The sequence below is a fragment of the Ceratotherium simum genome, chromosome 27, assembly GCF_057802395.1.
Source record: "Ceratotherium simum simum isolate JZ-2026a chromosome 27, ASM5780239v1, whole genome shotgun sequence".
In the NCBI taxonomy this organism is placed as follows: Eukaryota; Metazoa; Chordata; class Mammalia; order Perissodactyla; family Rhinocerotidae; genus Ceratotherium; species Ceratotherium simum.
Genome location: NC_141926.1, coordinates 42114698 through 42141313, shown reverse-complemented (window position 1 = coordinate 42141313; position 26616 = coordinate 42114698). Strand labels below are relative to the sequence as shown.

At 35.8% G+C, this 26616-nt stretch overlaps 1 protein-coding gene across 3 annotated transcripts in view; it reads right to left on the bottom strand.

Annotated features, from left to right (window-relative positions):
- The window catches only part of EPHA3 (EPH receptor A3), a 367575-nt gene that overhangs the window by 33060 nt on the left and 307899 nt on the right, over positions 1-26616 (bottom strand). For all 3 annotated transcript variants that reach the window (XM_004440066.3, XM_087418216.1, XM_087418217.1), the window contains exons 10-13: positions 24728-24853; positions 18727-18912; positions 7750-7811; positions 5804-6013 (exon numbers count right to left, since the gene is read on the bottom strand). In XM_004440066.3, the coding sequence (XP_004440123.1) occupies positions 5804-6013; positions 7750-7811; positions 18727-18912; positions 24728-24853 (584 nt within the window). The remainder of the gene's footprint in view (positions 1-5803; positions 6014-7749; positions 7812-18726; positions 18913-24727; positions 24854-26616) is intronic.

The window sequence follows — 26616 nt, the reverse complement described above, 5'->3', positions numbered from 1 at the left end:
CTTGGCAGAGTCACAGAGCTAAAAATCAAATAAATTATTATGTAAAATAACATTTCTTTCTCCTATTACTTAATACACAGTGTCTGTAACAATTTTTCAGTTGGCTTTATCTTCTAAAAATTAAATGGGTGTTAATTAGCCATAGAGCAATGTCACGAAAGGCGGAACCTTCTCATCCCATATAAAAATCCAACAGGTAATTACCTAGTGTGCATCTGTAGAACAGAAATATAAAGAAAAAAATCTAATAATGAAGAATATAACCAAGAACATTTGGTTTTCTCAAATTTCCCAAATCAGTTTGTGTGGTAATTATGGTCTTAAAATGAATTTGGGGGGTTGAGAATTAGATTGGTTTTACATGACACAGCATATAAATTAGATAAAAGTCTCTATTTTCTCTAGCTTGTTCCTGAGTAAAACAGCAAATTGAGCAGTATTGTGTTGGAATTTTGCATCTCATCTATTTCAACATCTGAATATAAGAATGTTCATGTGCACAGATGCACACATGCCCACATAAAAATGCTAACCTGTTTAAAATGAAATTTCCTAAGGGGAAAGATTGAAAAATTATTCAGTGGCAAACAGTTCTCACCAATAATACCATGGTTCTGTTAGAATGAAATAAAGTAAATTAGTAGTTCAGTGCAAAAAAAAAAAAAGAAACATGCCATAATTATACTTTGAAATTCACATGATGGGAAACCAAAGAGAGGGAATTCATTTTTTGTTTGTTTTTTTCAACAACAAAAATGCTCTGGTGGTTTAAATTTGCAGAGCTCAATGCTCCAATCATCCCTTCCCAGAAACAGTCCAGGGTCTTGAGGTGGTCTGCAGCATCTGTATGCGGCTACAGTTGTGCTTTCAAGGCCTTTCTTCAAACGAGGTCTATCACATAATATTACATCATAAGTCAGGTTTTATATCATTTAATAACTACTAAAATATTTATTTAGTTTTTAAGGGTTTTTTTCCTGATAGAGTGCCTATAACAGTGGTTCTCAAATTGTCATCCAAGCTTTTATGGCCATCCCTGAGAGCATTTCAGGGAGTCTGCAAGATTGAACTATCTTCATAATAATACTAAAAAGATGACACCTTTCTCCCTCTCCACATCCCACGAGTGTACAGTGGAATTTTATAAAGGATACAGGATGCATAATGATACTGTAATGGAAAGCGCCAGTGTTTGGAATTTCTGCATAACTCACTAGTGAGTAATGAGGAGAAATAACTAGAAGTGAATATCGAAAAAAAATCTGGTTTCCTACCCAACATTCTTATGAAAAAAAGAAAACACAAAAAAGTGTACATTCTCAACATAGCCGAACCTTTCCTTTCAGGCACCTATTGAGGACACAGGAAGGAAAACTTGTGATGTACTTGAGATACTAGCACATGCAGCATGGGAAAATGTCTAAGTTGTTCTAAGTTTTAAGGCCAAGCATTTTCTCAACTCCTACGATGCTCCCTCCAGTTTAAGAAGTTTTAAATACAGAATTAGTTGATACGATTTCTGTTCCACTCTTCTGCCTGCTTGCTCTTAGTGCAAATACCCTCTACTTGAAGGCCGCAACTTTCAGAGGAGCAATCGGGAAAGGTTTGATGTGCTAATTTCTGAATGAGAGTGACACCAGGGGACATACGTTGAGTGACTGGTTTTCCAAAGCAGACTAAGGAGAACTTGTTTATCCAAAAAGAAGGCCTTGGCACACTGTTTTAAATGGTAAACTTGTTTTTCTGAAATAACCATAATCATAGCATGCTAAATCAAATAAATAAGGTGGATGTCTAAGCTGGATTATACTGTTTTTGGTTAAAAAAACAGACTTTACTAAACAATAACGTACTGCTTTTCTTACTTATTAACTATAAGTTTATTGACACCAGATATTTTACCTTAGTCAAGTTTGTTTCCCCAAATACTATATGCTTAAACAATTTTGAGTGATGGTATCATTCACAATCTAGTTTTAAAGATAATTTCAAAAGAGGAATTCCTGAAACATTTTGTGCAATAGCAGTGTTCCTGCAGTAAGTGCACGTTCCCAAAAAGACAACTCAGGATGGCCACATCACTTAACTGTTTCAGTGTGTTTGTTCAGAAAACAAAATAGCACCGGCTGGCCCAGTGGCGCAAGCGGTTGGGTGCGCGCACTCCGCTGCGGCGGCCCGGGGTTCGCTGGTTCGGATCCCGGGCGCGCACTGACGCACTGCTTTGGCAGGCCATGCTGTGGCAGCGTCCCATATAAAGTGGAGGAGGATGGGCACGGATGTTAGCCCAGGGCCGTCTTCCTCGGCAAAAAAAGAGGAGGATTGGCGGATGTTAGCACAGGGCTGATCTCCTCACAAAAAAAAAAAAATAAATAAATAGCAGTCCTATTACTTTATAACCATATCTCATATTTTAGGGTAAATTATAAAATCATTGTATCAAACAAGGCTTATTATGGGAGATTAAATCAAAGATTTCTAAATTATTCTAGAAACACAGATGCAAATTACAGCTTCTCAGAAGGAAGCCAGGATCCCCACAGATATTTTGAGGAGTTCCAAGAAAATACAAGGATGAACACGAAGAACTCTAAACAGCTATTTATTGGTAGTGAATGAGTCTATTTGGTCAGTGTGGTTTTTAAGAATCTTCTGAGACTGAAATACAACTGCAAAGAGCTGGTTGCACTTTCAGCTCACAAATGCTAAAGAGAAATTTCGACACAGCAACATCGTTCTACTAAGGCTCAAGGGATCTTCATGACCCCTTGGTCCTGACAAAGTAACAATAAGCACACATGAAGCTCTGCAAGTTAACCCAGTATATTCTCCAGAGAGCAGATGATCTGGATTTGGCTGAATTTTTCAAGTTCCTGCAAAAGAATTGTTCCTTTGAGTATCCTAGAAATCAAGACTAGTATTGACAACAAGGATGGTCTCCTTTAACAATGGGATACTGCACAGAGATTAGAACCTGACTGAATGATCAGAAATTTAATATTTCAAATAAAGTCCTTTTTATCAAATACCTTTTATTAAAACTGGATGCATTTCTTGGATAAAGTGACTGCTGTAACAAGGGCAATGCCAGACTGAATGATATTTTTCATGGAGTATGTGAAAAGCTCATACAGTAGCAGAAGTTTATGAAGGTTCTCTTCAGAATGCAGAGTAGCAGTGAGTAGAATAAAAAACATTCCTCAAAACAATAAATATATTATCATCTGTTGCACATATTATCTCCTGGGAGATAATCTCCTGGGATGATAATTTATTCATAAAAATGATGCTTGGCTGCAGAATGCTGGCTGACTAATTTTTCTGGAGATCGGAAAGGGAGCATAAAAAGCACTATCAAGATATTCACCCATGTTTTACAATTTCATTAAGTTTTCAGAGCTGTGTAGTTGTAGTCACTATTATAAATTTAATTCAACTAGCCACTACATATAAAATTAAAATTTTCTTTTATTTCTCTTGCTCTTAACCTAATGAACTTTGTTTCTAAGAACAACATTTTTATGCAGGACGCATTTTAAAAAAATGCTTGGATTCATGAGCAAAGTGAATTCACGACAGAGTCTAGCTGAAAACGGGAAGTGCAGACAACGGTGTGACGTACAAAGCCATCGGAGAGCTCCGCTCCTAAACCAAGGCGTCCAGGACTGCCTCCGGGACACTGGGCTTCCGCTCCACCAGTGCGGCTTTCCGGGTCGACGACACTCAGTCTGGTCTACTGGGCTCTTTCTCAGAGCGGGATATAGATGCCACATGACAATCTTAGGGGTTGTTAATGGACTTGTCGACATTGGTGTTTTCAGAAAAGAATGAGGGATTTTTTTTAATGAGTATTAAGTTTTAGAATTAAAACAAGAAGAAAACAGCAGAAGTTGAGTATTTTTAAAACTGCCTATTCTTTTGGCTGATGAAGAGCAGTCTCCTTTATACGTTGCCAGTAGGAGTGGAAATCCATGACAAACTGTGGAAAAGAGGGCAATTCATGTGCCCAAATCCTCACATAGTGGCACACATTTTGATTCAGGAATTTTGATTCTAGAAATTTAACCTGAGGAGATAATTATAAACAGCCATAAACTATACATCAGGATTGATATCAAAGTATTGTTAATAATATCAAAACATTGGAATTCTGCCCAATTAAGAGTGCATTGGTTAAATAAATTATGTACATAAATAACATAGAGTATTATACATTATTTAATGATATTGTAAAAAGAATATTTAATCATCTGGAAAATTCTATATTTTATATATTTAAGTTAAAAAGGCAGATTGCAAAACAACACTGAATTTACATGTATAAAGAAAATACTGGATTTATTGATAAGTGGAAATAATTTTATATATCAGCACATATAGTATGATCCCATTTTTGTAACTGTATGCACAATTGGGAATTATTTATATGTGAAAATGCATAGAAAAATATTTTGAAAGGATAAAATTAAAACATTAAAACTGGTTATCTTTGAGTAGTATTATTAGTAATTATTATTATATCTTTATTTTTAAATTTTTCTGCCATGAAAAAAATTTCTCTAAAATATGGTATTTCAAAGAAATCTGCCAATAAATATATGAAGAAATAATCAAATGCATTTTGAATCAAAGGGATGCAAATTTAAAACAATTATATATAATTTCTCACAACTAATAAGCAAATATTAAAAATAATGACAATATCTAGTTTTATCAGGAGTGTAGTGAAGTGTCTTTTTAAAATAGGTACAGACTCTTTGACACAGAAAATCCACTTTTAAGAATATATTGTGCACATGTGTGGTGATGGATGGTAATTAGTCTTTGGGTGGTAAACATGATGTAATCTACACAGAAATTGAAATATAATGATGTACACTTGAAATTTATATATTTCAAGTATATAAACCAATGTTATCTCAAAATAAAAAAGAATGTGGTAAATGTGAACGTAAAAAAAAAAGGAATATATCACAGGGAAATCATCAGACTCATACAATTATGAAATGCAGATGAATCATTTACACATTTGTATAAAATTTTGAAAAACTAGACATAATTATAATTTGTCCACTAATTAGAGTTTGGTTAAAAAAAATGGTACAATCAGAAAATAGAATACATCAAACTTCTAAAAATGAAAACTTAAACATTATTTATTGACAGTGAAATATATTCAAGAGGTATATTGCTAAGGAGAAAAACAGGCTATCCAATGGTATCATGAATAATCCTATTTTACTTATGTATTCATGCATATGTGTGTAATATAGGTTTGCAGAAAAAATCTAGCAGAATTGACTCACAAAGTTACAAATGTTTTCTGTGGGTGGCACAATTATGGATGACTTTTCTCCTTTTTATTGCTTTGTTTTGAAATTCTTATAATATGAACCTGTTACTTATGTAAACATTAGTTTTAAAATGCTTTAAAATTATGTGTAGTTGGATGGGGGTACTGAGAAATTATCCAATCTGCTTACTATAACTGGGTCAACCACAATGAAAAGATGGGTAAATATAAAAATACCGAGACTTCAGGCATGTGAGAACCTCACTGTCTTTTTTGAAGAAGCATTCAACCAATGTACAGAGTTTCAGAATTAAAATCATTTCCCACCTTATAAACAGTGATCATCTATTTTCCCACAACAAGTAACGATATTTTAATGTTAAAGGATAGGTTTCATTTTGGGGAAGATATAAGTGACAAAGCATTTTGGGACATGATTTCTACTTGTTTGCAAATGAACATAATACAAGATGGAAAAGAAATATAAAAGGAAAAAAAAATCAAGTAACTCACTCTTGTTGTGTAAGCAGCTTCTGGGTCATCCTCTAGAACACGTGAAAGTCCAAAATCAGAAACCTTACACACCAAATTACTGTTGATCAAGATGTTCCGAGCAGCGAGGTCTCGGTGAACATAGCCCATGTCTGAGAGGTACTTCATGCCAGACGCTATCCCTCGAAGCATCCCCACTAGCTGGATGACCGTAAATTGGGCATCGTGTTTCTGAGAAGTATTTCAAATGTACAATTAAGATGTGTTGCTACTTTCTAAAGATATAGCTTGGTTAAAATCTCACATCTTGAATTGTAAAAAAAACTGAGTATATACATCTCATTTCTAAGCACTCCAGCCTAACAAGATATGTGAATAAATGGATACAAGGGTAAAACAGAATAGCATCATAGCTGCATTACCAAATACTTTGTAACAGGAAGCACCCTAATATTCTTTGACTTCTGGTTCAAAAGTAGGACTTTGCTGGTCGTTATCTAACACACAAACTCCTCCTTAGAAACTTGAAGGCCAAGAAGAACAAAGTGAAATGGATCCTGTGGGTATTTTAGGTTTTTGTTTATCTGGATTGAATGTTCATTTTTCCTGCTTTCTTTCCAGATATTTTATAAATTGCTTCAAATAAAGTAGATATTAAATTTTTAATTATCATCATAAATAATTAGTTCAAGATTAGTCAAAAATATGGACTAAATATTTGTTTTTCTATCCAAACCTGAGTTTAGCTCATAAAATAGAAAGTAACAGGAGACAAAGTCAAAGAGTCCTGGATTTAGAAAAGCTTCTGATCTAGTTGGGTTAAAATAGAAATATACGGTTTATATGATAGATATATAGATACATACATACACACATATATGCATGCATGCAAAAATAGATACATAGACAAATACAAAATTCCATGTCTAGTATATCTACACAAATAATAATATTTTAACAGAATATTTATTATAATGGTATTAATTATGTGATTTGGAAAATGTGAAATACGTTTGTGAAAATAATTGCTAATAAAATTTTTATTTGGCTCATGAATATTAAAATAAAGAATATAATTTCTCATTCATAGAAAATTTAGAATTTTCCTCTATGATTATGGATTGTACTTATGAATTATATCTATCTTATCTATCTAACTGTCTCTATTTCTATAGTGTTGAAAGCACCTCACAGACAGGGTCAATGTCTTTTTTACTCCCTGCAGCAAATGACAGGTGATGGGCAGTAACTTGTACTCCATAAAATATTTGTATTTCTTTGAAAATAATATTTGCTGAAATAATAAAAAAAAAAGACCTTCTAAATTTAAACAATTTATATAGATATAAATTTGATATATATATATCTCTCACCAAAATGATATCTCTGAGTGGAGACTATTTTGGCATTATAGCATATGCTTCTTTTCTGATGGGACAGCACTACGTGAGAGAGAGAGACGGTCTTCTATATTACAGCAGACCAAGGGTGCTTTAAATAAAGAAAAGGAAATATTTCTGTCTTACATCAATGTTATTTATGGCTTACTTTAGGATTTAAAAATTTTTATTAATATATTTATTATTAATAAATTTATTAATTAATTTAAAATTTATTAATTTTTTTAATTTTAAATTTTTATTTTAACTGATGTCAATCTTGGCAGTACAAAAAGGCTGAAGAAAATTGCACAAAAATTTTTAAAAAATATAAACTGTTAACATTTGGATGTTGCAAGATAAAGACGTAACTTTACAATCTTCCTCTTGCTATTTAGTCCCAGCAAATTTCAGTTTTACTTTAAACTTTGATTACCTATTTGCTTGGCACAATATCAGAGGCTGTCTCTAACATTTTCAGCAATTGATTCTATATCTATGCATTTTATGTGCACAGATTAGTAGCTAGATACATAATACATACATAAAGACAGAGATATATGAATGTATATAAAGTCTTCTACTTACACGCAAGAAACTGTCCAAGGAACCATTCTCCATGTATTCTGTGACAATCATAACCGGTTTACCTAGATATATGGTAAACAATAAATTAAATATATAATCATCAGTAGGGTTCAACAAATATGCAATGGGCATATATACAGTCATGCATTGCTTAATGACAGGGATACATTCTGAGAAATGCCTTGCTAGTCAATTTCATCATTGTGCGAACATGATAGCGTGTACTGAAAAGGAACAGAATTTGTCCCAAACTGTATTTCTTCGACATGAGGATTATTTTAGGCTGATTATTTGTAAGAAACAAAAGACTCAGAAAGTTTTTCTTATTAACTCCACCTTAACTGTCTAAAAGAATTCAGATGAAAAAAATCTGCCTCAGGAAGGGAGCTATCACCTTTGCATAACATGAACTAGGTGGTAGACAGGGAGGAACCTAGAAAAGCCTGTTTGTTGGGCTTCTTCTGTTTCTGCATGGCCAAACACTTGTTTCCCAAACATTTGCTCCTTTTCACCCACCTGTGAACTGCCTTCCTTCCCTTTGAAGTTCCTGACTCTCCCCAGCCCCAACATCTTCCTTTGTCTTTAGCTGAGGATGGTATTCAAGGTGAGGGCTTTGGCCATTCTGGTAAGTTACTCTGTTTTTCTGGGTTTCTCCCATGTATACATGCTATTAAACTTTTGTTTGTTTTTCTCCTGTTATTCTTTCTCATGTCAATTTAATTCTTAGACCAGCCAAATAAACCTAGAAGAGTAGAGGAAAAGTTCATCCTCCTCTATGGTACTTACACAAACCTAGATGGTATAGCCTACTACACACCTAGGCTACACGCTACTCATCTTATGGGACCACCATCATATATGCGCCCATCACTGACCGAAACATCATTATGCTGCATGTGACTGTAATACACTTCGATACCCCTTATGAATTACAAAATGTGAAAGCTTTCCCTGTCTTCCAAATTTTGCAAAGTTTCAATGAAAAAAAATAGATTTCAGTAGAAAATAAAACTAAAAAGAAAAAAATTGAAGAAGATTGGTTTTCAGAGCAAAGGCCCGTAATCTATGATATCTAGATTGGCTTCCTTGGTATGGCTTTCTGTGAATACAAAACATGGCCCTTTCTTCCCTCTAATTGCACCTTCACTGATCTACAAAATCAAGTATTTCTGCCTTCAAGCCCAAAAGAGAGTCATGAATTCCACAATCCTTTATTCTTTCTACAGGTATTTACAGAGCTATGTGCTGGGTGTTCTTTTTTGTGCTGGTTAGTCAGAAGCAAGTAAATCAAAGTCCCTTCCTTTATGGATTCTACATGTGAATTACAAAACAATTAAGACTAACAATTATAACCTATTTTTCTGTATTCAATGAACACATTAAAAATTATAAAATCCATGTTATGTATATAAGGAAAATAAAATTTAACTTATAATAACCATTTTGGAATTATGTTGGCTTAAATACCATTAAACCTTTTAACAAGCATTTTAATGTATTTTTATAGCACTTATGTGCAAGATGCAGGTTTAATTATTTTATATATACTAAGATTAATTATCATAACTTCCATTTTACACATGAGAAAACTGAGACATACAGAGTTTAATTAACTTGTTGAACATCACATAGCTAGTATGTTATAAAGCCAAAATTTGCAACCTGAATACACTATGCTGTTACTTTGGGAAATTTATACTGAGGGAAACATTTAAAATATAAAAAAGCATTAGACACAAAGGTGCTAAATATAACAATACAGATCTACAAATAGAATTAATGTTCAACTATAGGTAATGGTTTAGACAACTGTTGGGTGTCAATTCTATGGATTACTGGGAATTAAAATGATGACAAAGACTATAGTACGTCAGACAATTGTTACAGTATAATGTTATGTGAACAAAGCTGAAAATACAATTCTATTTACATTATGATAACTAGGAAAATAAGAAAGGCAAAACAAACATTTATAAAGAAAAAGGAAATACGGAAAGTGGACATTTTTGAGATACAGGAAACACTAGTAAATTTTTTCCACGATTAGAACTATGTAACGTTGCTCTAGGACTTGGCACGCAGTACGCCACTTCAGCCACACATCATCTGTATGCTTTGGTCATGTGCATCTTCCCTTTTTATGGTTTCCTCAACTGAAAGCATTGTGGATTTAAGACACTTTCTGAAGTTACACAGTTAACTAGTACTCCAGCAGATCCCCAACTTGCTAACTCTGGTTTCAAAGCCTACATGCATTACCACATTGTAATTCTCTTCCTTTATTGGTGTATAATATTATTTTAATTATAAATCTATCATGTTGCAAAAAGAAGGAAAATCACTCCTCTTCTAACTCGAGAAGATCTGAGTTGTGTCGATTGACTTCGAACAAATAATAGATTTTTAACAAACGTCCATATACTAACTGTAGAACACACTTTAACTTTTCCTCATATATGCCTTCTATATCATGCAGGTTGGTTTGCCATTCTGATGGTGGAAAACAGCTTTCTTTTCTTGCTTTTTCCTTTCATAGGTGAAAACTCTTAATTCACACTAGTTGTGAATTATGCCTTAGTACCATGTAGGTTATAATTACTATATTTAGTACTTGACTATACCCCAAATTGTATGTCTTATTTATTAAGAGGTGAGAAAAATTATTTAAATTCTATAAAATTTCTCAGATAATTTTCATATATGTAACAATCAATTGATACATCAATCTATTTTCATTAAGAGGCTGATTTAGTTATATAATTTTGGGTAACACATCACATATACCTATTTAATCTGGTAATGTCGGGAAAGTCATTTTAGCCAAAACCTTGAGCCTCCAGAACTTGCTTCTTCAAAATTCAACCTAAGCTTTATTTGACAATATTCAGGAAGAAAGGAAAGACTCAACATTTCCTTGGAAACTTCTGTCTCTCCTGAACTAGTAAATCAAATGCCTAAAGACCAGTGCCAGAGACCTGACCTGAAATGAATGAATGAATGAATGAAATCCTACATATGCATGTTCTCCACAAATCACTGTGAGCTTTTATGGTCTTTCTCTAATACAATCCCAGGAAGAACAATATGCTGGCAACGTTCAACGCATCCCTCGACTGCACTCACAGATGTTTTGCCAGTGCAGCTGGCTCTCAATTACAGTGGCCGGGTCCCAGGTTTGAGTCCTACCACGACCTCTGCTTATCACTCTTTTCCTTCCGGCTCCCAGCCATGTGGCCATTTCATTTCTTGTTAGCATGTCTAGTAGAATGTTTGGCAAAGGAAATAAAAGTAGCTGAAAAAAAGTCAAACCAATCAATTAAGCCAAAGCCCCATGACCATTCAGAAATCAGATCAGGCTGCATTTCGCTCTATAATTTAGGTATTTGTAAACAACATCAGTTAAGATGGGCAAGTCTGAAAATGTGCTTTGCATTAAGTTCAAAGATTCAGCAAACCCAAATGTACAGACCAAGTAAACAGAATCACAAATATTCTACCTTGGAAAGCAGTATCTTCATTTAGTTTCCCTTGTGATTTTGATTATGACAAATAGGGTTAAAGGAAAAGAGGCTGTCTGCAATCATGGTGAGAACTAGCTCTAACACAAACAAATGTAGCTGGAAATTATTTATAAAATGTCATCTCATCTGCACACAATGCAACACATTTCTATCCAAATCTGCCTGCTCTTTCATGTGTGTTTGATGTAGAAATGACATTATCTGCTTCCTCAAGACAGAACGTGTATCGTTCACTGCCCTCAGAGATCCTAAAATGCATCAGAGTATACAGATTAAACTCAGTGAAATTATTGTTGGATGACTAGCTGAACTGAAACTCCATCAAAAATGAGCACAACAAAATTTGCAGCGAGATTTTGCTATTGTTCTTACATTGATTTATGAGTACACATCTAATCTTGATCTTTCATAATTATAGGGTTAAAGGAAGTAAATCAGTCTGTTACAATCAGTTCACTTCCCTAACTATCCCCAGTGGCTCGGAGATATTACTAATCATTGAACCACTGTTTGATGACAGAAGAAGTGATTCTACATGTCTAAGAATTCCAGGTTCAGCACTATTAATTTAACGACAACTTTCTTCATCACGTTTTCTATAACAAGAAAAGTAAGATAATGTGATAAATATATAGCCATAGAAATCTATTGCAATTATCAAATAAATGTTGGCCTTAAATTAAAATATTTTCATTCAAACATAAAATGTATTCATCAATGATTAAAATATTACAAATTACTGAAATTTAATTCACTTCCAAAGGAAATGCTATTAACTCCTATTAACAGCAATTGTGTCTTACATACTCTGTCTTATTTTCAAAAGACTTAAACACACTCTAATACATGAGTGTGATTTACAAAATCAAAATATTTGACCTTAGCATCTAGCATGTAATCAGAATCAGGGTAGAGCCAAAAAGCATAACAGGAGAAGGAAAATTGAAGAAAACTGACAAAATATGCTTCATTGTTGCCAGGAAAGAAGATCTGAATCACCTTTGATTAGAAAGAAAATGTTTTGGTTATAGATTTTCATGTACTATACCTAACTAATAGAAATATTGTAATGAACTAATTTAGGGTATTTTTCCGAGGGTTTCCCATTAAATCATATAAAAATACAGGACAATCTTGTCCAAATTCCGTTTTTTGTTTTTTTTTTTTGGGGAGGAAGATTGGCCCTAAGCTAACATCCATTGCTAATCTTCCTCACCAATAGAGGAAGAGGAATCTTTCTCTTTTTACTGAGGAAGATTAGCCCTGAGCTAACATCCATGCCCATCTTCTTCTATTTTGTATGTGGGATGCCTGCCATAGCATGGCTTGATAAGCGGTGTGCAGGTTGGCACCTGGGATCTGAACCTGTGAAGCCCGCATCACCGAAGCCTCGTATGTGAACCTGACGACCACGCCACCCAACCAGCCCCTCCAAATTCCATTTTAATCAAGACATTATGCAAGACATTAAGAATGACCCTTATTACATCTGGTGGTCTAGGAGTTAATGTGGGCAGGGGCCAACTGTTTTCTCCATAGTTCTAAATCCAGCACCTAGCAGAGTGCCAGTTACAATTGATGACACCATGTCTATCACTTCAGGCTGCCTAAGTATAATCTCTCTTCAAACTCAGGCTGAGAGACACTTTCTCCAAGTCCTCCTCGGCCAACCACACTCTATCATCTTCAAACATCGAGCCCTTTACATTCAGCTGACTTTAAAATTTTTAAATTTATTTATGCTTAATTGGAAACAAAATTTAATACCTTTAAAGACAGGAACAATATTTCTAGTCTCTCTTATTCTATTCAGAGCTGATTTGTACAAGGAGTGCAATAATGACTAATGAATATAGTAATCTGAATGCCCTGTTTGATTTTACAACTGCAGTTTAGTTTTTTTCCTTTTCAAGCTTTCTGCCTTTTATTTATTTTCTTGTCTAATTACAACAACTAAGACCTTAAGTACAATAATGAATTGAAGTGATGAGAGCAGTCTTCTTGTTTCTACTTTAAAAGAAACATTTTTAGGGGCCGGCCTGGTGGCGCAGCGGTTAAGTGCGCATCCTCCACTAGGGCAGCTCGAGTTTCACGGGTTCAGATAACAAGCATGGACCTATGTACCACTTATCAAGCCATGCTGTGGCAGCGTCCCACATGTAAAGTAGAGGAAGACGGGTACAGATGTTAGCCCAGGGCCAATCTTCCTCAGCAAATAGAGGAGGATTGGCAATAGATGTTAGCTCAGGGCTAATCTTCCTCACCAAACAAAAAAAAGAAATGCTTTTAACGTTTCACTGTTGAATACGATGTTTCTAGGCTTATTTGTTTTTGCTTTGGGGCTGTTTACATACATTTATCAGGCATACATATTTTCTATCTATGATAATGCCATGAAAAATTTTTAAATTAAAATGTTTGCTTATTTTCTGCATCTATTGAGACTGACTTTTGCTTTTTTATCTATTAATGTTGTGAAGGATTAAATACTAAAACAACTTTGCATTCTTGGAATAAACTAAGCTCAGGCATAATATCATTTTTATTAAAAATAAGAGCTACGGCTGCATAAGTATTCCACTGTTACTGAAGTTTTTTTATGTGTTATACTGACCCATTATTTCCCTTTTGATAATATTCTTGTGTGATCTGGTATCAAGATATCACTAGACTCATGTGTTACGGGTGTTTCTTTTTCTCACCTTCTGCAAGCATTTGTTAAGACCAGAATTACTCAGACAGTTATTAAACAAGTGGATCATTATATTTCTTCTTGCTTTAGGAGAGTTACTGTATATTTAAACTAGCACTCTTTAAAGGGCAGTCTTTGAGCACATGCAAGTCATGGTCTAACAGATTTTGTAAGCTGAATTTAATCTTTCAAAAATATCAGAAACTCATCCTATCTAAATGATTGGGGAAAATACACAACCCATTCTTTTATAATTGAAATGTGGCCAATTCAAACAAGATACATAAGTGACAATGATGAAGAATAGGGAAAGTTCTTTAAACACATAAAAACAGCATTCTCTGCCTTATTATTTTCTCCAATATATTGAGCAGAGATTTCCCTAGTTTTGTTGATGTGGGCACTTGTTCTGAACTCATTTGTCAAATTACAGTCATTAATGCATGATAACAACTTGTGTCATCAGTTTCCTAAATGTATTAATTCTAACAAACTGTTTCGGTAAATTATTAATAAAATAAACATACACACACACACATATAGATATACACACATACAGTCATGCATTGCTTAACAATTGGGATATATTCTGAGAAACGCATCTTTAGGCAATTTCGTCATGGTGCGAACATCATCCAGTTACACAGACCTAGATGCTATAGCCTACTACACACCTGGGCTATATGGTACGAATCTTATGTATATGTGGCCCATTTTTGACCTAAACGTCCTTATGTGGTGCAAGACTGTATATTGTCTGTTAAGACTATGACACGGAATGTAGTACCCTTGAGGCAAGTGCAGAAGAAAACTTTTAGAGAGAAGCAAACGGGAAATAGCAACAATTTCGCATTGTTGGTGAAGAATGACATCTTCTTCCAGGAATGCCTCCTTATCATACATGCAGGTGACAGGAAGGTGCAAACAATGACTAAGCATTTGGTGTAAAATGGACACTCACACCAATATAGAAAGCTTTTAATTACGAGAAATCTTTTCAATGTTCTCCCCATGACATTCCTCAATAATGCAAAGTTACAGTTAAGTTGCATTATTATTTTTTTTAATTTTTAGAAAATAATCCTTCCCTAAATAACAAGAAAAAAACGACATCAATCTCTCCTATTATAATTCCTTCTATTTCACTAGGTGAAAAGTGGCCAGTGGAAGGTCTTCTTGGAGTCTGAACATCATTTGACTAACGATGTGATGGCAGAAATATCAAACATTTGCTAAAGTCAAGTTCCATCTTTTTGAACTTCGACTAAAATTGATAACACACGTTAGTACCAAGGTCTGAGCCGCGGCCGTGCCCCTAGCTTTCTGCTGCTTTGAAGATCAGAGACTCTCTCACCTTCTCTCGTTTAAGACCATCAGGCTCAGAAGGTACCGTTAAAATTGTTTACAGCTCAATTCAAATAAATGAAAATATAATGGTTGCATAACAGCTTTCTCTAAATGACTTTGAAAATGATACATTATAATAGACCTAGTGTTTCACAGCACACAATTAATAGCAATAATAAAAGGAATTATCTTTAAACCAAAAAAGGACTTGTTTTCAAGAAGTTTCTTCTATATTCCCAAGATTAATTGGTACAATCTTCTGAAAGTCAACCAGAAGTGGTACTTTAGATTTTCACAGTTCTATCTCACTTAACAGTGTATTCCTCTGGAATCTCACTGATCTGGACAGTGTCGGGAAACAGTCAAGCAGAGCCCGCATCACAGGTGGAGAAAGCAAGTCTGTGAGCAGTTGGAATGCCGGATCTCACGTCAGTCGAGTTTAGTCAGAACCCGACCCTCTGATTCCTAATCCAGATACGGATCACTTGCTTTTCCTCTTTAAACACAATTTTCTTCATAAAATTATAGGCTCTGCACCATTCTAGCTGTGTGTGTTCCTGAACTTTGAATGTAAATTGTTTTAGCAGTCATATTGTCTCAGGAAACAAAGAAAACACCAGTGGATTCAATAACTACTTCTGGTGACAAAGTTGCATTATTTATATGCTAAATGCAACATATTAACTTTATTCTAAGGCATTTCTATTTCCTCTCAGATGTTACAGGATGCCAGACTTAGAGCTTTTAAATATGCCACTAAAGAAGTTCAAAATTGAACTCTGGGTCTACTGCTCTGGCGTGTGCACTATGTGGGCTGCCTGGGATTATATAGTCAGAGTTGCCAGACATGCTTATTTGACCAGAGAGAGATATCAAATTTAGAGCTTTCACCCTAAGAATAAGCCAGTTGTAATCCATATTAGAATGTTACAAAATCAGTCTTGAATTAGACTTTTAATGCATAATACTTCCAATTTTAAAGGTCAATTTTTTTTCTGTTTTTTTTTCCTGCATTTTGGTCTTGGGAATTGTTTTATGGTGACCATAATTCATATTTGAATATTTCACTTTTATATTTAAAGAAAATCTGTCCCAATAATTATGGTCTGATGTTGCTTACCATTCAGAAAATGAATTTATAGGAAACAGCAAACTAACAAGTTGTTTTTAATAATTCATAACACTGGAAACGAAAAATCAACTCACAGTTGATAAAATATGAGTCTATCAATAAGCTTAAATTTAAGCCTAATATTTAGTTTGATAGTCACTTTTCTCTCATTTTTTCCTAGTCGTCAGTCTGGGAGAAGTGAGGTGACAATTCTGCCCACGCTAAGATGTACTCTTCTTCCCCATCACTCCCTGAGTGATACAAGCAGTTACACAAATGCACTGTTCTTAAACGTGTTCAATTTAACGACTCGACACTGAAGAAAGGCCTATTGGTAGAAGAAACTGTTCTTTTATTCATTCATTCAATCAATCAATCAATCAATTTTTATTCTTTAACATTAGTAAATCAAGTAACTACTATGATCCACGTTCTATTTTAGTCACTGTTTATCAAATAACATGCATTCTTGCCCTCTATGAGAGTTTACCTTTGTTTCAGGTGTTAAGGGTTATTAAATATCTCCAGAAAATTTCTGAAGCTTGAGGGATGCCCTGCTATAATCAAATTATTATAGAAAATAAAAAATTCAAGATAGAAAAGAATAAGCAGGATACAAGAATGAAAAAAAAGAAACCCATTTTTGTCCAGAGTTGGGGACAGAGGTGAAACCAACAGACTGTTTCCAATGCCATCTTTAGCACTTTGTAGTTAGATGAGCAGTTATTGTTTGCTCAAATGTAAAATGGAATTTTCATATCTAATTCACAGGGCAGTGCTAAGAATGAAATAACGTCCATACTACAATTTCAGGCACATAACAGTCACTTCATAAAGAAAAACTGTGAAAATTGAGAGTTAAAAGAGGACCAGCTACAGAAGTACACAGGAATTTTCCCTCCCAGTGAGGTTCAGGATGTGCAGGACTGCCTCGTGGTGAGGGGGGTGAGGAGGTGAGGGGAAGAGATGGCTACTTGACTATTACAATCCCAGTGAGATGTGACTCTATAACTCTGGAGATATTAACAGTATGGTTTTGCCCTGAAGGAACAAAAGAGTTCACACCTTTTCCCAACCCTTACTACTACCTACAAGTGTTTTTATTATTAATTTAAAAATGTTTTTCATCAGAAAATATTTCAGTGTTACTACCAGTATGGGCTAATTTTTAGGGATACAAAGGAAAAAAATACTTTTTACAAGACTTAATATGTGCTTACAGTTTATGGTTAAGTTCTTCCACATCGTTAAATTCTTAACCCCATTTATTATATAAGAAAACTCTAAAGGAAATCAAAGTATATTTTAATTATACATGCTCTTGTGAGGAAGGAATTATCTTTTTAGTCACACTAAGACGAGAATAGGTATTAGTGCCATTTGGAAAGTGCTCCATGAAATGTTAAAGAAAAATATCCTTGTGAAAATATAACGTGTGATGTCTGTTGGTAACGTAGAATACGTAAATGCGGTGCCAGTGAGTTATCCCCACAAGGATGCCAGATTCCCTGCCATATGTTGTCTTTCACTCTAAGGAGTTTGCTACCAATTTAGCTTATTCTTTATCCTGTGCTCCAAAAATCTTGAGGGGAAAAAAAAATCCCAGAGCATTCTTAAGAGGTTTTCATTGGGATTGGAGCCAAAAATCACATATCTGCCTCAAGGGATTCCTTTTAAGCCTGGCTGGAGAAACCATCATGGAAATCAGTTAAATCCCTATCACGGGCTGTGAGCCAGAGCTTCCCCAGACCCGTCAAGCGTCCCTCTGGGACTTGAGATCAGAACTATCCGAAATCCACAGAGAACCGGGAAAAGGCCTTGGGTCTCATGTGATCCCAATCTTTACAGCTCAGAAGCATTCCCAAAACTCCCATCACTCTCCTAAAGCCAGGGGGGTAACGATGTGGAAGCTTAACCGAAGCTGCTGAACAATAAAAGAAAAGCGGCTGGGGGCCCCCGGAAACTCCCGCCAAAACTGAATCATGTTTCCTTTGCTGCTTTACACAGCAGGAAGTGCTCCACCATCCGCTTCCTAACTATCTGTTAATCAGCATGTCTTAAACTGGTCCAGTGTCTAGCTCTCAATTGTTTTAAAGCTTTTAAAGATCTAGAATAGCACTACCAATATAATACTAGTTAAATATCTTCACTCTGTTGTCAAAGAAAGACATGTTAACCCTAAGCTGGTTTTTGTTAGGACTGACAGACACTTATGAAAAAAAGATCAAAATCCTTAAATGATTGAGTTTGGGGTTAAACAAGCTCTGCTAAACTTACACAAAAGTCGGTCTTGTGACTTGACTTACTTTTAGTGACAACTCCCTCTAGGCGAATGATATTGGGGTGGTCAAACTGTCCCATAATGCTTGCTTCTCCCAGGAAGTCTCTCCTCTGCTTTTCTGTGTATCCAACTTTCAGGGTCTTAATGGCCACTGAAATCTCTTTTTTTGAAGGAAGTTTTAAGCGACCACTGCACACCTCTCCAAATTCACCTGTTAGAATGCGGAAGAACAAAACAACAACAAAGGTAAGGAATAATGTAATAAAAAACATCAGTAGAGAGCAGCTGTTTCCTCTCAATAATTCCATTCAAAATATTTACGCCTTTGACCTGCAAGGTGTACACTGTGGGTCTCTAAATTATTGTGGAAGATGGTAATCCGAGACGCCCTAGGACATCCACACCCTGGCGGAAAATGAATCCTGTGAGGAGCCCCACATATTCTGAAGTACCACACTGTGCACAACGCAATAGAAAAGAACAACGGGAAAGTTGAAAACTATATCTACTAGACTTGTCACCTCTTGTTCTTAGAGAGCTACCATTTCCTTACGGTAATCAATAGACCAGAGCAGATATTATGGGTTGAGCATTGGATTGAATTTCAGATGTTTCTAATGATTCTGTTTTTACTACGAGGACCAATTTAGCTATATACCTGGACTCTCTGAAAATGAAAACAAGAGCATCTGTTATCAATTCATTTTATTGGAGTATTGGTATGTTGCATTAGTGACATACTAGTTGTAAAGTTCTCTGGGCTTCTGAAAGGAGAACAATAATCTAACAGTATCAAATAAGAGATAGCACATCTTATCTATAGAATCACTGTAGAAATATTTTCTTAAATTCAATGTCTTCGGTAAGCTGTTTTAAATGCATAATGAATCCCGAATTTATTGAAAATGGGCCGAGTTGCTGATTTTTAAATAGTCTAATCCAATTGATATAAAATTGCCTAGAACTGGTCTGGGCAGTGGCTTCGTACACATTGTATGGAGAAGGTTTACTCATCCCCCTCTCATTCGATTTGGAGCTTACCGAGAGCAGACCCTTGACACTCATTTCTCCAACCCCACTGCGTCACAGGGATGGCCACAGAGTGGTGCCATTCACAGATGTTCCTTGCTCAGAAAGCACATCCTAATATTGTGTGGATTATTAGATCTGTTTTGTACAACATTGAAAAAAGAGTTTTTAATATCAAATGAGAGGTTTTTCTGAAAAGGATTGACTACATGATTAATTTTCAGGCTCTCTGTGGGATAAAATAACATTCTCTGTCTAACCTTCTCAGCGTGAGTTTTTGTACAAGCTCCATGCCTCGTGTGTCAGCCAGAGAGAAGGTGTCAAGAAGAGAGACACTTCTCTATTTGTTGTCCCAGGACGTGGTTCACAGAGCAGCCACAGAGCAGCAGGTGACCCTACTGATTTACCAACAGCATCACCACAAATGACTTGCTCTCTCCAGGAAGCTCTAAACAACCCTGGATTTGACTCTTTCTCAAGAATCCAATCTTGCCACTACTCAAAACAATGACTTATGCTGTAACTTGTCAAAGTCACTTGAGGTCTAAAAGCAGTTATTCATGCATTTATTTAATAAATACTCATCAACTGGCAACAGTATGACAGACACTACAAAAAACAGAGATAAAATGACAAATAGGTCAGGTCTAGTTTCTTCCCTCTGGGGAAGTGTAGAGAAGATAGCAGTATTTGCAGTAGAGTGTCCTTAGGATTACAGAGAATTAGGGGCAGAGCTTGAGAATGCTCATGGATCTTTCTAAATCCCAGGGAGAATATGTCATTATAGATGTGTATTAGGAGTAGGAGAAGTTATGATGTAAAAGAAATCACTGTTAGAATGTGTAAGCAAGAGGAGGAGTTTCTTTCTTTATACGGGGCTATTGGGACATCGCCAGAGAGCTCCAGCTCCCTTTGTGTCAACACAACGTCTGGACAAACCATAAGGTGGCATCCATAATGAACTTTCACTTTCCGAAAGAAAGCTCTGCCATTCTGTGTCAACATGGCGTACTGGATCATGTTGTAAATTTGGATGTCATCGCCGCTTATTTTAAGCAGTGAGTCACTTATTAGTTTCCAGGACAGACGCCACAGAGCTGTGGGACAGAGCATGGGCTCTGGAGCTGGGTTGTCTAGGGTCTAAATCTGCCTCTGTCTCTAATTAGCTGTGTGATTTTGAGTGAGTGTCTGAACCTCTCTGTGCCTTTGTCTCCTTATCTATAACACAGGAACACTCACGGTGTCTACATCATAAGGCTTCTGTGCAGTTAAAGGAATTAATGTACGTGAAGCACTTAGAACCATGCAAGACACACGGTGCCATCTCAGAGTCAGCCGATATGACCGCTTTGAGTTCAGGAAGGATCAATTATTTATCTGCCTCTCAAGACTTTCTGTCTAGACAAAATTGAAGACTGAATATAAAAGTTCTTTTTAAAATGCCACACTCTGTGTTAATGTGAAAGATGGTTGGAGGTCACCCTGGACCAGTATCTGTAAGGAGAGCGTCACGTGACAGCCCCTCACCAGGGGGACCGGGGGCGGGGGGGGGGGAGGACAGGGCGAGGATCCTGAATTTCCAGTGGCCAATTAGAGCTCCTCTCTGTTCTCCCTGGGATGTCTGGACTCACGTCCACGTGTATCTCCCTTCAAATTCAGAAAACCATGTTTCAATCAGGCTAAATTTTAAAAATCACAAAATATAGAAATGTGATTATATCATCCATATGTCTAGAAATGGTCATCAATCTATTATGGTAAACATAAAAATGTTAAATATTAATTCAGTTCTCTTTATAATAACTTAAAAGAACTGTGTCAGAAAAATTAACGCAGACTAGGCAAACATAATGCCCGATCTGTCCATCTGGCCGAGTCTGACATTGTCTCGTCCAATTAACTTCGCACCTACGAGAAAGAAAACTCAGCTCCCGTCATTTCTAAGTAAAAGCACAGCTACAAGAAAATCGTTGGGAAGACACTGTTGGATGTTTTTATTCAGTAAGTGCAGCAGTTTTCATTTGACTTTGGAAATAAAGTGTGGTCTACAAGAATGGGTACACTATAACCTGATTTAAGGTATACAACGCAACATTGCTCAAAATCAAATTTGTTACCCACACTAATTTCATTTAAACTAGAGGAAAAATGTACTTGTGTTTAAGCAGAATGACCCTCTGCACCAGCCTCCAAGCCCCTTCTTGCTCTGGGCCTTAGTGAGCATTCTCGCTGGTGAGAAGCCCGTTCTCACTGCTTTCAGAAGAGAAGCGTACTAAACACACATTGAACAAGCTGGTGTCTCAGCTGAGCACTGTACGTAAGTTATCTCAATTAATCCTCACCAAAATCCGAGAAGAAGGCACGACTGTGAACAGCAGTGTCCAGCGTGGACTTTGAAGCTGGAAAGTACAAGCTTTAAATTCTGGTTTCCTAATTAATAACTACGTGGCCATGGGCCAGTCAAAATTCCAGCTTTTGTTTCCTCCTGTGGTGAGGTGGGGATAGTGACACCTATCTAAAAGGCTGACACAGTTACATACCACGGGGACATGGAGCACAGAACAGCAGTGGAGTAAGTATTTTCTACCTTCGGAAATTTTCAGTATTTAATCTTTGAAATAATGGTTAGATTGAGGAATAAAATTAGCATTTTAGTCATTATGAATTCCTCACTAATAAAAATTTACTACTTTGAGAAAGTTAATTCCTGGCTCAATTTTAATTTTGTCATTTGCAATATGGGTATAATTTTCCTGATTATTCAATGTATAAATAAGAGTTTTGTTAAACCTATCTCTTTGTATAAAACCTTTGACAGAAAATTAGAGAATTAGCCCACATACATACAGTCTTTCTGTTACTTAACTGACTGTGAAAGTTCTGTCATTGATTGAAAGATTCAGCATTTTAACAATGGAAGATAGCTGCTAATCAATTGTTTAGTTATTAATTTTTTATGGACATTATTTTTAAAAATTAAAAAGGTTACAGGAAGTGGTTAAGTATATAGATGAAAGAAGGCTGGACACGAGTGGATTTTTCTAAGTTATTGTAGAAACGGGTACATGCAGGTTCATTATACTATTATATTATATTGTATATTATGTATATTATACTGAAATCTTCCAGGAGAAGCATAACCGACCTTGAAGATAAACCTATTTGTAAACAAAATAGGCACAGTTTTATTGCCCTTAATGTGGCAAATGAGAATATTGGCTACAAAACCCTGAAAATGAGGCATATGTCTAATTTTTTTCAAATACCTTGGAATAGAGAAAAGAAAAAGAAGACCTGTACTAATCTTTAATGCACATCAGGAAATATTGAGTAATTCAGTCTAAGTAGCCCTTCCCTCTACCTCATTTCTCAGATGCCATTTTTAACCAGTGTGTTTTGTCTCGCACCACTGGCTCCCCATACGTGGCTCTGTCAATAACAGATAATAAATAACGCACTGGCTCTGCGTATTTAAGCTTTTACTAAGGCACAGGGCCCCAGATTTCAAGGTCCCAGTGTGTCTGTCTGGCCTTCTGGACACTGGCTGAGCGTAAGTGGGTTTTCCTCCTCTCATCAGATTCCCCAGTTGAGTGTGCAGGCTTTTGCTGCACATGCCCTGGGGGCCTCCGAGCTGGAGCACAGTGCACTCTCGTGCGGCAGCACTAAAACCAGCATGACAAACCCCCGCAGCACTGAGCAGTCCCAGAGCAGAACCGTACAAATGAGAGTAATTAATATACATTTGTCTCAACTGAAATAATACAGATGTACAGCGACTGTGCATATTCTTAAGTCTCAGACTGTGAAAACAATAAGTACCTACTCTCGTGTCCTTTCATGAGTCGCTAGTTTCATATTTTAATATTACCTGCATATGTCAGTTTTAGGAGGATAAAACATTTAAAAAGTTAGAAGAGAAGATTCAGTAAATTATTACTTTATTTAGATAACATGAATTACTCAGATTGTCCCGCTTGAAGAGTAAATACTGCTTGAGTTCTAAATACTACTTTGGTGTATAGAAAAAGAAACAGAGAAAATTATATGCACACTTGTGTAAAGAAGCATCAGCCATAAACAGTACCTGCAGAAAACGTGATCTGATAAGTTACGATACGATTCAACGAGTTAATTTCTCAGTTTTTCACTCTATTTCCCACATCACATAACTAGTCTGTGTTTGTTTCTAGAGCAATAGTGAAGAATGAAATGAGGGTATAAAACTATCGTACAGCACTGTTTTATTCAAATACACACTGCATGTACTGTGGGTGTTCCTATGTCTAAGTGTATAAAATACTGTTATTTTATAAACATCTATAATTTAATTAGAAATATGCAACTGCTATTAATCATCACTCCATAGGTGTTTGTTAATGAATTTATGATTGAGTAAATTACTGAGTAGAACAAAGAGATATCAATATGAAAACAAGCTTCAACACAAATCAAGACCATACAAAGTTACAGGCAAATATCAAAATGGAGCACTTCATGTTATTTAAACTATCCACTCAAAATAGAGTTGTGATGAAATGTGTCATTTATGATTTTATTTTGTTGTTTATTTTTTTAATTCCAATGAGGATTCCAAAATAACCTTTTTTCTACAAATCTAAATTTTCTCTTAGTGGGCTTATTTAGAGTGAGACACACTTTTATCCTCTTATCCCTATTTAGCCAAACAGGCTTTGTGACACGTGATCAGCGTAGCCCCGGGAAGATGGAGCTCTTGCTGCTGCCGCCTCTGAAATTCAATAAATAAAAAGCTGGCCACAATCTGTGAGTCTGTAAGTCTGGCACCTTTTAAATCATTACATTCCATTAAATACTCCGTCATTTATTTATTGCCTGCCTTCGGTCATGAACTCAGAAAATATCCCATTCCTAGTAATATACTCAGGCCTGAGAACCTGAGCCATCTCAGCATTCTTATTCATAGTTGTAAACTTGTACCTAACGTGCTAGGTGGGCAGTGGAATTGCTGTGGTGGTTACCTGCTCCAACAACTTTGTCAATAGATATGTTGGTGGCGTCCAATTCCTTAGCAAACTCATGAACTGCTTGGGTTGGGTCTTCGTATGTGTGTGGGTCAACATAAGTCCTGAGACCTGGAAGTTTTACTGTTTAGGGAAGGAAGAAAGGCATTATTGTAGCTAGATTTATAAAACCTTTACTGAGCAAATATCATGATAACATTATTGGTTAAAAAAAATTCCCCATTATAGTAAAGCGTACCAACCTTTAGTTTATTCTGAGGAATCACAGAAATTGACAGATAGGTTGGAAAAGGCGTTGAACAATTTAAGAAAAGAAGTTCCCCGTAACGAAACATAAAGAGGAACCACAATGAGCTTTCTTTGCAAAACCACTAGGAGGAAAATGGACATTCAAGGAGGTGGCTCTTAAGGAGAAGATAGTTCAGAATCGAGCAGGCCCAGAACTACCACCAGCAGCACTAGTGAGTGAGCGCTGTCATGCTTCCGCACACTCACGAGTCTAGGAACAGCGCAGGAGCTAAACGTCTACTGCACTGCAACACCTGACACTGTGAGATGCCTCCACAGAGTGAGACAGCTGCTACAACTGTAGATAAATTAATTAAAGGGCAGACAAGGGCATGTCTTCTGTCTGACACTATTCTGCCTTCACTAAGACTCACAATCAAAATCCCCCTGCAATTATTGATCTACTGTAAGCTGTGAGTGTATGTGTATATAAGATGGGTATTATATGTGTATACCAATATAGTATCAATTAACTGAAATCTTATTGTGTAGCTTTTCAACACAGTTACATGCAATAAGTATTCTCTATAAGTTTAATAATGGTGCTAAGGAGCTAAATTCTAAACATAAATCATATTTATAGTTTATTAACTATAAACTTCCTTCATAATATATTTATTTATTAAATTACTCTGAAGGTGAAAATTTTTCATGATGTTCTGTAATTAAAATAGTGAGATTATTAAATTTAAAATAACAGACAAAAGACAGAGGAATCATTTTGGATTTGATTTAATATTAATAAGATTCCCATCATTTAGAAAAATAACTCATATTAGAAACAATTTGGAATGTTCAGTAAACTTTCTCTGAAAGAAAACTGAACCTTTAAAAAGGGAGCCTAAGATCTATTAAATGACATACACATGCTCTACCATTAAAGGAAACTGTAATTTAACTCTCATAGTAAATGTACTAATATTATTGATTTTGCTTTTAATTTTGGTAACATTGGTAAAAAAATACTGGTACCATTGCTTTAGCAAGGGACATGGATATTTAATGATGATATATTTTTTCATTTATCACACTATATTACTGAGAATTTTTTTAATCCTAAAATAACAAATAAGATCAGACATTATCTTTTCCAATATCACTTTATAATAGAAAAATTTTATTGGCAAAATCACAACTGAACATTCTATGATGACCAAAGATTTATTTGAGTCAATTTTGTAGTTTGCGTGAAATAAGTGTAGACTGTGATGACAGCAATCGTTCTGAGAGCCTTCAGCACAACGGACATGACGCCCATGAGTCCAGGATTTCAGTCTGGACTAAGAAATGATCAGCTCATTGACCTACAGGACCACTTCGTGAATGCCATGGTTACAATCTAATGTATTTCTTCGGATGATTTTGAGACAGCAGAACAGAAATGGAAGGGTGAGGGAGCAGACAGAGAAGGAAGGAGAAGCAAGGCTAATGCTGCTCCTACTTTGCCTGGTGTCGACACTGGGGCAGCCGCCTCTGTCCTGAGACAAGAGTGTAGACAACTTGAGAAGACACCCGCTTCTACTCTAGGGAGTTGACTCTAGGGAGTCAACATCCACAGAAACAGGGACACTGCGTGTCCCGTGCCCTTGCTTTGAGCA